Raw genomic sequence first — 13,510 nt, 5'->3', positions numbered from 1 at the left:
GGTACTGGTCCGGAGAGCCACCAACTGTTGTTCCATGGGAAGGTTTTCTTTCTGAAGGTCACTACTTCCATCTTGTCTGGCTTTAGATTCTGGCAGTTGGTTTTCATCCAGTCAGTGGCATTGATCATGGGATTTCATAAGGCAGATTATCTTTGTTCGTCCTGTGAGGAAATAGGTGATCCACCTGAGGGATTTCCCCTGGATGCAGATGCTGTTGAGTATAGTCATGAGGGTGTGGTGGGCTACGGTGTCCAATGCTGCTGATAGGTTGAGTCGGATCAGCGTGGACGAGGAGCGAATCTGATGTCATCGGTGTCTGCATCATGGCAGACTCCATGCTGTGGTTGGCAGGTGTAGGAAAGTACCATCTTGCCTGGCATGTTACCCCCATTTTTCACTGTATATATGTTGTTTTAGTTGTATGTGTCACTGGGACCCTGGTAACCCAGGGCCCCAGTGCTCATAAGTGTGACTGAATGTGTTACCTGTGTAGTGACTAACTGTCTCACTGAGGCTCTGCTAATCAGAACCTCAGTGGTTATGCTCTCTCATTTCTTTCCAAATTGTCACTAACAGGCTAGTGACCAATTTTACCAATTTACATTGGCTTACTGGAACACCCTTATAATTCCCTAGTATATGGTACTGAGGTACCCAGGGTATTGGGGTTCCAGGAGATCCCTATGGGCTGCAGCATTTCTTTTGCCACCCATAGGGAGCTCTGACAATTCTTACACAGGCCTGCCACTGCAGCCTGAGTGAAATAACATCCACGTTATTTCACAGCCATTTTACACTGCACTTAAGTAACTTATAAGTCACCTATATGTCTAACCTTTACCTGGTAAGGGTTAGGTGCAAAGTTACTTAGTGTGAGGGCACCCTGGCACTAGCCAAGGTGCCCCCACATTGTTCAGGGCCAATTCCCCGGACTTTGTGAGTGCGGGGACACCATTACACGCGTGCACTACATATAAGTCACTACCTATATGTAGCTTCACAATGGTAACTCCGAATATGGCCATGTAACATGTCTATGATCATGGAATTGCCCCCTCTATACCATCCTGGCATAGTTGGCACAATCCCATGATCCCAGTGGTCTGTAGCACAGACCCTGGTACAGCCAAACTGCCCTTCCTGGGGTTTCACTGCAGCTGCTGCCAACCCCTCAGACAGGCAGCTGCCCTCCTGGGGTCCAGCCAGGCCTGGCCCAGGATGGCAGAACAAAGGACTTCCTCTGAGAGAGGGTGTTACACCCTCTCCCTTTGGAAAATGGTGTGAAGGCAGGGGAGGAGTAGCCTCCCCCAGCCTCTGGAAATGCTTTCTTGGGCACAGATGTGCCCAATTCTGCATAAGTCAGTCTACACCGGTTCAGGGGACCCCATAGTCCTGCTCTGGCGCAAAACTGGACAAAGGAAAGGGGAGTGACCACTCCCCTGACCTGCACCTCCCCTGGGAGGTGTCCAGAGCTCCTCCAGTGTGCTCCAGACCTCTGCCATCTTGGAAACAGAGGTGCTGCTGGCACACTGGACTGCTCTGAGTGGCCAGTGCCACCAGGTGACGTCAGAGACTCCTTGTGATAGGCTCCTTCAAGTGTTGCTAGCCTATCCTCTCTCCTAAGTAGCCAAACCCTCTTTTCTGGCTATTTAGGGTCTCTGTCTCTGGGGAAACTTTAGATAACGAATGCAAGAGCTCATCCGAGTTCCTCTGCATCTCTCTCTTCACCTTCTGCCAAGGAATCGACTGCTGACCGCGCTGGAAGCCTGCAAAACTGCAACATAGTAGCAAAGACGACTACTGCAACTCTGTAACGCTGATCCTGCCGCCTTCTCGACTGTTTTCCTGGTGGTGTATGCTGTGGGGGTAGTCTGCCTCCTCTCTGCACTAGAAGCTCCGAAGAAATCTCCCGTGGGTCGACGGAATCTTCCCCCTGCAACCGCAGGCACCAAAAAGCTGCATTACCGGTCCCTTGGGTCTACTCTCAGCACGACGAGCGAGGTCCCTCGAATCCAGCAACTCTGTCCAAGTGACTCCCACAGTCCAGTGACTCTTCAGTCCAAGTTTGGTGGAGGTAAGTCCTTGCCTCACCTCGCTAGACTGCATTGCTGGGAACCGCGACTTTTGCAGCTACTCCGGCCCCTGTGCACTTCCGGCGGAAATCCTTTGTGCACAGCCAAGCCTGGGTCCACGGCACTCTAACCTGCATTGCACGACATTCTAAGTTGGTCTCCGGCGACGTGGGACTCCTTTGTGTAACTTCGGGTGAGCACCGTTTCATGCATCCTCGTAGTGCCTGTTTCTGGCACTTCTCCGGGTGCTACCTGCTGCTGAGAGGACTCCTTGTCTTGCTCGACGTCCCCTCTCTCTCCTGGTCCAATTTGCGACCTCCTGGTCCCTCCAGGGCCACAGCAGCATCCAAAAACGCTAACCGCACGATTTGCATCTAGCAAGACTTGTTGGCGTTCTTTCGGCAAGAAAATACTTCTGCACAACTCTACAAGGCAAGAGGGATCCGTCCTCCAAAGGGAAGTCTCTAGCCCTTGCAGAAACCGCAGCTTCTTCTGTCCAGTAGAAGCTTCTTTGCACCCGCAGCTGGCATTTCCTGGGCATCTGCCCATCTCCGACTTGCTTGTGACTTTTGGACTTGGTCCCCTTGTTCCACAGGTACCCAAGATTGGAAATCCATTGTTGTTGCATTGTTGGTTTGTGTCTTTCCTGCATTATTCCTCTAACACGACTTCTTTATCCTTAGGGGAACTTTAATGCACTTTGCACTCGCTTTTCGGGGTCTTGGGGAGGGTTATTTTTCTAACTCTCACTATTTTCTAATAGTCCCAGCGACCCTCTACAAGGTCACATAGGTTTGGGGTCCATTCGTGGTTCGCATTCCACTTTTGGAGAATATGGTTTGTGTTGCCCCTATCCCTATGTGTCCCCATTGCATCCTATTGTAACTATACATTGTTTGCACTGTTTTCTAAGACTATACTGCATATTTTTGCTATTGTGTATATATATCTTGTGTATATTTCCTATCCTCTCACTGAGGGTACACTCTAAGATACTTTGGCATATTGTCATAAAAATAAAGTACCTTTATTTTTAGTATAACTGTGTATTGTGTTTTCTTATGATATTGTGCATATGACACTAAGTGGTACTGTAGTAGCTTCACACGTCTCCTAGTTCAGCCTAAGCTGCTCTGCTAAGCTACCATTATCTATCAGCCTAAGCTGCTAGACACCCTATACACTAATAAGGGATAACTGGGCCTGGTGCAAGGTGCAAGTACCCCTTGGTACTCACTACAAGCCAGTCCAGCCTCCTACAGCAGGGAAGCTGGATTCAGAGACATCGAGCAGGTTGTTTTTCTCTGTGTTTTTGGTGAGCTGGTGGTTGATGGCTTTCTCAAGGACTTCGGCGGGAGCAGTGAAATGGGGGTGTTAGTTTTTAAGTCCACTGGGCTCGGCAGAGGGTTTCTTCAGGAGGAGTCTGACCTCAGCGTGTTTCCATCTGTCAGGGAAAGCTGCCATGGTGATAGGGACGTTAAGGATGTGGGTGAATTTTTTGCTGACTTCCTTGGTTCCGAGGTTGAAAAACTTGTGGGGGCAGGGGTCGGTGGGTGCTCCGGAGTGGATGTAGGACCTGATGGACATGGTTGTCTGTGTGGGGAAAGGAGTTCATGTAGTGATCACATGGCTGGTGTGCGTTGGTGGGCCGATATTGTTGAAGTTGGAAGAGGTGTATTGTAGGTCAAAGTTGTTGTAGATGGTGGCTATCTTGCTGTGGATTTAGTTCAACAGGGTGTCACAGAGTTCTTGGGAAGGGCGAATAGTGTTCTCATAGACTGATGAGCAGGAGAATTCCCTGACTCTGATGAATAGTTCCTTTGTGTGGTTGGTGCTGGTTTCAATGAGGTCCATGAGGGCTGCTCTTTTGGTTTCCTTGAGGAGTTGGTGGTACTTGTTTAGGGCTAATATGTAGGTGGTTTGGGTGTGTTTGTTTTGGTGGTGCACCATTGTTTCTCTAGTTGTTTGCAGTTGTGGTTGATATGCTCTGAGTTCTGAGGTATACCAGCTAGCTTGTCGTTGAAGCTTTGTTGTTTTTGACAGGCTTCATGGGGGCAACTCTGTGAGCACATTTGATGATCCAGGTGAAGAAGTTCTGGTTTGCTTGGTCCCGGTCTGATGTTGCTTTGGGCTGGATGGCGTTAAGGGCCTGTGTCCACTGGGACTCGGTCACTTTGCTCCACCTGCAGTAAGGGGAACTGAAGGGCTTGACTATCCTGGGAGCCTGTGATGGTGAAGTGGATAATGGTGTGGTCAGTTTAAGTGAGTTCAGTGACAAGGCTGTACTTGACTCGGATGCTGCAAGTAAATATTGGGTCCAGCGTGTGTCCTGCACCGTGTGTGGGGTTGGTTACCAGTTGGGTGAGGCCATTGTTGCTCATGCTTTCAAGGATACTGACATCACTGGGGTCATCAAGGTGAAAGTTGAGGTTGTCGAGTAGGATGAAGTGCTTGGAGTTGATAGCTCGAGGGATGATGAAGTTGGAGATGGTTTTACAGAGTGTGGAGGCCCATGGGGTCTGAAGGGAAGGGTGCCTATGATGGTTAAGAGTTGGAAGTTGAGGTGTTCCATGATTGGTGTGAATTTGTCTTCGGTGGCGATGCAGCGGATAGTTTCCTTGCGGATGATGGTGATGCCTCTCCCAAGTTTGTTTGTGCAGTCTTTGTGTATCATCTTTTAGCTATCTTGGATTGCGGTGGTGATGTCTGGGGTAACATTCTTTATACTAGGGGCACACTTTAGGATATAGGTTTGGGGTGTATTGTATAACTACATATTTGGGACAGTGTGTGATAATTTTTGCTATACAACATTGTATTTTCACAGCCTTGAAAAAATGTCTAAGATGAAACACGTGTCGGCTGCCAGTTCATTATGGATTAAACATCAAATTTCTCTACTGTTTCCTCACGTGAACTGGATTTAATAGAGATACTGGATTCCTTACCAATAACCTATGAATAAGATTGTTCTGCTCTGGGTGTTTTTTTGTTATTGTTCATGTGAAATTATCTCTTACTGCTTATAGCACTAAGTTGGTGGCTCATTACTCTCAGCCATTGAACAATCTACTATAGCTTAATAGTAAATACATTGCTTACCTAAGGAAGATGCAACATTGGCCATACCACTGCCACCAGTCCTCTGTGTGCAATTAAAAAAATGGCACCTGCGTCATTTAATAGGAATACCCATGTCTGTTGGCTTGGCAAGTTGATGTATTATTGCTATACATTGCAATCAGTGCATTCCCCCTGACTCTTAGAGAACAGCTCATTCAAACGTTGTGCACATAGGCTATAGAGCTCTGTTGTAGCAGGGGGGTAACATCCTTGAAGGAAATACTATTACTGAGAGAAGTGTAATTTTCCTGGTGCTGTTCTGCTGGTTAGAATGGTAAATAACACAATTATGCTGTTTAAGTATCTCTACTCCAAGCTGAAAAACATGAACACCTTCTGTTCTGATAAACAAATTTGACCCAATTTTAAAACCTGAAAGAAATTGTGCCAGGAATAAAGTCTGGATCAATTGCACACTAGTTGTGATCCCATTCAAAGTGCAAACTCCTCTTTGCTCCTAAATCTGGATTACAGTGGCTACTGGAATGAAGATGTCATCCTTTTAAATATTAATCAGCTGCTCTCAAGTCACCGTACAACAAAGTACACAAATATATTCTTTATTTTAATTTGACTTTTGGCTTAAGAACTGTTGGTTTCTTGTGCAATTGTAAACATGATGTATGTATTGCGATCCAAAATAACATAAAGTACAGTAAAATACAAATTCAGTGCACAAAATATGTACTGTGTTAGCTCTCAAAGTAATACAAAGGGTTGCATGGACTAAATCTTTGTAACTATACACAAGATCAATAATGCTTGATTACTTGATCACTTCAGTCGAGCATGCAGCTACATAAACATGGACGGTTACAGTAAATAGTTTGCCACAAAGTTACTTTGAGTGAGAAGAGAACTTCTTTAAAGTGCCATAGCAAATGCCACATTAGCATGGGAAAACAGCTAAAGTCTACACACCATTTATGACCAGCATATCTCCCTGGGCTAATTCAAGACGTAAACCTACAATTCCTCCTAGCATATACCAGGACCTAGGGGGTCATTACGACTTTGGTGGTCCCACCACGGGCCCGCCAAAGCTACCGGGAGGATGCTGCCATAATGAAGGCAGCATCCCCGCCGTCGTATTACAATGTTCCTGCTGGGCTGAAAGGCGGGAACATTGTATTACGACATTCACAGGGCTACGGTATTGTCCTCAGCTCCCTTAAGGAAGCTGAGGCCAATACCATAGCACAACAGCACCCTCTGAATGCACACTCTTTGTCATGAGCAGTGCAGGGGTGCTCCTGTGGTCCCCAGCACTGTGTTTCCACCAGTCTTTCCAAGAAGGGGTCCCTGCCATGGAAAGGCTGGTGGAAACAGGAATCGTGATCAGCACAGAGTTCATTGCCGCTGTGGCTGACTACAAGTCCGACTGCCACCAGCTCATCGAGAACCTTGTACCTGGAGGTGACAACGGTCCCCTAGCGGTCCAACCACCAGGGTCACAATGTGGCGGTTGGACCACCAGACTCATAATGTGGCCCCTAGTTCCCGTTTTTCCCAAGTTTTGTGAAGCAGCATTAATGTAAGGGAAGACTAAAAAACAACTGTCAAGAAGGATATTGGACTTGTGTAGAAGTATCTAAGCATTTATAAACTTACTGCAGGTATGAGTGAGAAGTGAACAAACATGTCCATATGGATCATTGGCTGGCATTCTTCCACTGACGAACCATTTGTAATATTCCTCTGTGCTCCAAGCCTTTTGAAAGGAAAAGATATGGATTTTAAAAAAAAATCTTTTTGTTTCCTAAAAACGGTATTCCTTATTATAATTCCATTTTACTTGATATTAAAAAATTGGTTGTTTACAACAAATAATTTATTGTATTTTGAGTTTCCCGCACATAATCTTTAAACAACAAAATTACAATTTATGATTTAGCAGCCCTCCTGTTCATAGTACTTTGTCAGTAGGTTAATACGTTCATGTAACCAAAGTTTATTGCTGTTCACCCTTTCCATGTTTGTCTAACCATTCCGCAAAAATTGATGCAACAGATAATTTCCTCTTGGCCTAATAATAATTCAAGCTGTACGCATTGAAATGAAGATTACAAATTAACCACAATGATCAATCATAATATGTTATTCTCCCAAACCAAAATAAACACACTTTGCTGTGGGAACCTGTAACAAATAAAATTCCTAATTCTTAAATTCCTAAAATCACATACAGCAAAATATTCCAAAAACATGTGGTTCAAATCTCACTGTAGATTATTGGCACACCAGAGGGAATGAATGATGTACCAGAGGAGAATTTGAACAGTTTGACCAGCATATAAAATAACATCCACCTGTCGACAAGCATTATGCAATGGAAATTATGTCTTCTTTACTGGACATGTATATACATCTACTAATTGTAAGCCAGTTATCATTATTACAAACCAAATCGGTTTGATACCCCATCTACCTTTAATACAAGTAAGTTTCAAAGAAGCTTCTTCTAATGATTTAGAAAACCGAAAGCCCACTTTAAAGTTTGAATATTTAATATTGGAGAGGAAATTCACCAAGGAGTTTGCAGTTTTTCTAGAATTGGAAGCAACTTTTCTATCCAGGATAATTAAATAAATGAATTTTGGTTCCATCATATGTCCTTTCTCGCTCCTAACTGGAAGATTTAAAAGTCTTAACATCTTTCCTGTGAAAAGGCGTCCTATCTTCAAGACCCCCACCTCCTTCCAATTTTGAGCCAATTAATGTGTCTTTACTTGGGGGAGATCTCGGCATTCTTCCAAGAGATTTTAAGCACGTATAAATGGTATTTTTCTCAGTGCTATTTTCACTCACGATTATTAAGGCCTTATAAGAGACTGTGTTGGGGAGGTTGGTGAGCTTAATGAAATTGGTCAAATCTGGAATCTTAATACCTCCTAACAGTAACCCAACAATTTAGTTAGCAACCAGATGTATTATTAGTTACCAATCTCTAAAAGGTTGCTAAGTATAACTTGCGAAGATCGGGGAGGGATAAGCCCTCCCCAACCATTGGAACGTTTTAAAGTTTTAAAAAATGGAGTATGTATTGGCTTAAGTAAAGCTTGAAAAAGGATGCAGGGCACATACATAGCACAGGGTGAAGAAGCCAATTCTGGCACATGATGATGTGCCTGAAGGAAGACCAGATATGCTGCCTCAAGGGAGCACTGAGTTCTTAGTATCAGGTACCATATAGTGTTGTGATATTGCGATATAGAAATGTAATTGGACAGAGAGAAGCATGGAATCACTTATCTGAATTTCACATCCAAATGCCTTGAAAATATATGTGTGTGTGTGTGTGTGTGATTAAAGTGCATTTAAGTTTAAGTGGAGTTTGGCATAGAAAATCTGCATATACTTACCTTTCAATGTTTTGTCCCTTGATGTTTTGTCCATGATATTAATGTCCCATTAGATCCTGGGCTCAAAATTCATAAACCACACCCAATCTTGAAATAGCATTTAACTTCCTCTTGGGATCCAACTACATTATTTAGGGCTGTCGGTAAGAATAGGTAGTATCATCTGCATACTGTTTTATCACAGGGAGACCAAACAATGGAGGTTGAACAGTTTAAAAAGACTGAGTATAGGTCCTCTGGGTTCAATGAAAAATACAAAAAGAACTGTGGACACTGGCACCAATGCCAAGTACCCATTTTTGGTGTCGCAATATCAGTGTCATTATTATTTATAATAACCAGAGCCATGGACATCTTATAGAGGGAAGTAATCAATCCAGTGAGCTTGTAATGAAATTTGAGCACTTCTCAAAGTATAAATAAAATTCATAGCTCACCGAATTGAAAGAATTCTGTATGTCAAACAATCTAACATCTGCCAGTATTTTATTTAGGTGAACATAAATGGCTGTTTCTGATAGGTAATATGTTGTATAAACTACCTGATAATAGACGATTTCGATTCTTAAAGCTTAGGAATGGATGTAGTTTTTCCACCCCCATCTAAAGTAACATCAGGTTGATCAGTTAATTCAGTTAAACTGCCATTTCCTGGGTGAATGAGTTGTTGGTTTACTGGGGTGTGAGCCCTGGTGAAGCAGGAACCACAATCCTTGACAGGCCAAGGCACAAGCAATCTCTAAACTAACCTGTGATTGACCCTCTGGTAGCTGCACACAGAGCAGTGAGATTTAACTCAGAGGCAATAAGTAAAGTATTTGTGCACCGCTTCAAACAGTAACTGAGCGCAACAAAGTCACAAGTTAAGGCTGACCATGAGGGACCCAGTTAGGTCCACTGAGCAAAGTACCTTAAAGCCTAGTTTGCGGAGCTTTGTGAGGATCCTCTACGAACATGTGTTGTGCAGCCTAATCAATTCATTAGTTCCAAGATCTGGCGAGGGTGTGATGTGAGGTCCAGCTTACCCCTCAAGGATAAAATCGATGAGAGCTTGCAATGAAAAGTACGGCATTGAGAATGCATCGCTCATTCAGGCGAATTGTCAGTTCTGAGGAGCTGTGAGTCTCCAATGAGGAGTCTGGAGCCATCGTTGAGGCTGCCATCAATGAGGGATGTGAGGGTCTGCACCAAAGATGCATGGTGCGGAGGCTGTTCCGAAGAGGTGGCAGGCTGCAAAGGCGATGGGTGTCTTTGCGATGTGTCCAATCCGTGCAGCAGTGATGATGCATTGATTCTGCTTGGGGTTTCACAGAGCAGCAGAGGAGATGCATCAGTTCTGCTGGGTTCACAGAGGTTAGCAGAGCACATCAGGCCCACCTCCAAGGTACCAGGACTGGGGTGGCACCACTTGGCAGGGTAGACTCACAGATGGTAGAGTCTAGATGCTGGGGTCAAAGTTGTCCCTCTGTCTCTGAGGCCCAAGTTAGAAGGCTAGCCAACTAGCCCTTGGAATCACTCTGGGGTCCTGAGTTCAAGCAGGGCCAATCCTTTTCACCCAGGAAAGAGGGCAGCAGGCAACATGTCAGCAATGCAGGGCATCAGTCCTTCAGAGCAGCAGTCCAGCAGAGTGGCAGTTTTTTCAGCAGCACAGCAGTCCTTCTTCTTGGCATAATAGCCACAAGTCCAGAAGAGGTGGTGTCTAAGGTATAGTATTCATACCTGGAGCACTTTGGAAGGCTGGAGAAGCTTCTAGAAATTCTCTTTAAAGTGCACAGGCTTCCTGCTTTCTCTGTCCTGGCTCCAGACTAACAACAGGGGGTATGAAGCCCTTTGTGTGGATACAGGACACATCCTATTTAAGTGTAAGTAGGGCTCGGCCCAGCTTCGTCCTCCCATCCTGCTAGTGATGACCCATTCAGGCATAACTAAGCTTTCTATTGCATGTGGCTGTCTCGGAGGAATACACAAAGCCAGCCTGTCAGCTACACCCTGTTATGTGACCAAGGGGCAGGCTACACACACTAAATGGCTGAGGCAGGAAAATGCCAACATTTTTAAAAGTGGCATTTATAAAATTGTAATTTAAAATCAGATGCTACCATGAGAGAGGATTTTTATTACAATTGATAAGACACAAACATGGACTAGTTAACTGCTCCTATTTGGAATTTATCACTTATTAAATGTTTTAACATAACTCCAATGGTAGCCTATAGGAGAGGTAGGCCTTGCAGTAGTGAAAAACGAATTCAAGAGTTTTACACCACCAGGACATGTTAAACATAAAAGTACATGTCCTACCTTTTAAATACACTGCACCCTGCCCTCTGCGCCTACCTTAAGGGTGACTCTCATGTGTTAAAAAAGAGAGTTTGGGCGTGGGAAAAGTTTGTTTTGCCAGGTTGAGGTGGTAGTGCAACACTGCACATACAGGCTGCATTGGCAGGCCTGAGACATGTTTAAAGGGCTACTTAAGGAGTGGCACAATCAGTGATTCAGGCCCACAAGTAGTATTTAATTTACAGATCCAAGGTCACAGAGTACCACTGTACTAAGGTACAATGAGTAAATTTAATATACCAATTGGGAATAAGCCAATGTTATCATGTTTTAAGGATTGAAAATATGCACTTTAGCACTGGTGAGCAGTGGTAAAGTGTGCAGAGTCTAAAGGCCAGCAAAAACTAGATCAGGAAAAATATGGGGAGAAAAGCAAACAGTTTAGGGGAAGACTACCCTAAGGCTGACAGGGCTAACACACCTGAATATTTATATATGTGTGATTAATCTACTTTCCAGTTTTATATGAATTCCATATATCTGGGAACAAGTTCGAGGACATCATGTAGACAACAAACTGACCGGTCTTATAGTGCTCATCTTAAAATCTAAGTAAAATTCTGCCCTCGACCCCTCCGTCACCTGAGAAGAGGGTTTCTCCATTCACCTCACTAACCTCCACTGGCCTCTTCCCTGCAAAATCCAAAACTGTTCCTTCCTTAATTGACCAGCTTTTGGGTTAATTTTCAGTTTCGCTGGGTGAGATCAGTAGGGTTGAGAAGGCGGTGGTTGCTAAGCAGCTGAGTTCTCCTCAAGGAGCTCCCAACTGAGGGGACAAGCACACTGCCTTGAAGTGGTTACTTGAATAAAAAATAATATCCCAAACCACAAATCACACACATATTATTGATTTTTTGGTTTGCTAACATTGTCACTGTTAGACAAATGTTCACTAAACTTTACAAAACAAAAAAGGTTTGTACAAAGGTTTTAGAGTGATCTGTCAAGCAAGATCCAAGGCAAAGGGAGGGGCTAAAATAGTGTTTTCCTGAATGACACCAAATTTTCCCCAAAAAATAAAAGTTTATCCAAAAAGTATACTTATGGGGTTTCGGTGTAACTCAGTTCAGTTTGTTTTGAGAAATTAGGGTTTAAGATTGGTAGATATTTTAGATTGCAGAACCTTTGCGAAGTACTGCAATACTGTAAACTCCAAATAAGTGTTTTCATTGTCTAGCCGCAACATGAAGAGAAAGTTGTGGCTGTCATTTTATGGCTTGAAGACCTAGGGCCAGATATAGCAAAATAACATTTTTCGACTTGCAAATAGCGAGTCATTGCGACTCGCTGTTTGCAAGTCGCAAAATGTTATGCAGAACGGTGTCTCAGACACCGTCTGCAAGTCGGTATGGGGTCGCAATGACCCACCTCATGAATATTCATGAGGTGGGTCGCAAATTGCGGCCCCATACCGACTATGGGCACTCGCAAACATGGAGGCCTGCTGTAGTCAGCAGACCTCCGTGTTCGTGACTGCTTTAAATATAAATAAAGTTTTATTAACTACAACAAAGGATAAACTTTGCTTTATAATCAAATGTGATTTTTTTAAAATAAAAGTATGTTTTAAATCGTAGCGCTAACTGTCATTGAGTTGAGTGCCATTAATTGGAGTGTGGTTCAGTAATGTGAAGGAGATTGTCATACAGTGTACTGTTTTAAAGTGTGGTGTTGTAGAGCGCAGCAGAGTGGAGTGTGGTACAGTGGAATGGAGTGGGGCAGAGTGATGTTGAGTGGTGTAGAGTGAAGTGGAGTAGAGTGGAGTGGCATAGCATATGGTGTAGGAGTAGGCTTAACTTGCAGAGTTTACTCCACGTGAGTATGTGAAGTTCCAACAATGGGTGGAAATTATGCATGTTGCACTGCCATTTAGCACTGGTAGTGCGAGCAGCTGTGAAAAATCAATGTGAACTGCACCATGCAGTGCACAAGAGCATGCGACCATTTATGTTGATTTTGTTGCCGCCTAATAAATATGCCTTCATCAGGTAACTGTTTAACAATGATACAATACCACCTTGTAAGAAACTGAGTTGTTGGTTTATTGGGGTGTGTGCCCTGGTCAAGCAAGAAACACAATACTTGACAGGGCAAGGGAAAATCAATCCCTAAATTAACCTGTGCTTGATCCTCTGGTAGCTTCACACAGAGCAGTGAGGTTTAACTCAGTGGCAATAAGTAAAGTATTTGTACACCGCTTCAAACCTATATACTTTAAAAAACATTATAAGGTACCACCTGACATACATTACAAGGAAATTGCAAGTCACCAGGAGGTTCCATGACCATATAGAGGAAGGAGGTTGAAGGCTGAGTTTATAAGGTTACGGAACTTCGAGGAAGGTGGTACTTTATTTCTTATAATACTTAGGCCCTCATTATGACATTGGCGTTAAGTCCCGCTTATCGCCATGCCGACTGCCTCCAACATACCACACCGCTGCGGTTTATCGCTACCCATATTATGACACACACGTAGCAATCCATCACTATACAGACACACACACACAAGTCCGCCAGCCCAAAGGTCAGTGACAAAATGGCGGCAGCAAAACCCACACCGTTACGCCAACCAAACTACTCCCACAGTATTATGACCCACAAATCACCACA

The 13,510-nt window shown here is 44.0% G+C and overlaps 1 protein-coding gene across 2 annotated transcripts in view; it reads right to left on the bottom strand.

The window, feature by feature from the left end:
* The window catches only part of LOC138284003 (stimulated by retinoic acid gene 6 protein-like), a 489,916-nt gene that overhangs the window by 353,166 nt on the left and 123,240 nt on the right, over positions 1-13,510 (bottom strand). For both annotated transcript variants that reach the window (XM_069222338.1, XM_069222339.1), the window contains exon 2: positions 6,807-6,906. In XM_069222338.1, coding sequence (XP_069078439.1) covers positions 6,807-6,906 — 100 coding nt within the window. The remainder of the gene's footprint in view (positions 1-6,806; positions 6,907-13,510) is intronic.

The sequence above is a fragment of the Pleurodeles waltl genome, chromosome 3_1 (genome assembly GCF_031143425.1).
Source record: "Pleurodeles waltl isolate 20211129_DDA chromosome 3_1, aPleWal1.hap1.20221129, whole genome shotgun sequence".
NCBI lineage: Eukaryota > Metazoa > Chordata > Amphibia > Caudata > Salamandridae > Pleurodeles > Pleurodeles waltl.
Note: the sequence above shows the minus strand (reverse complement) of the source record. Positions and strands in the feature narration are given on the sequence as shown.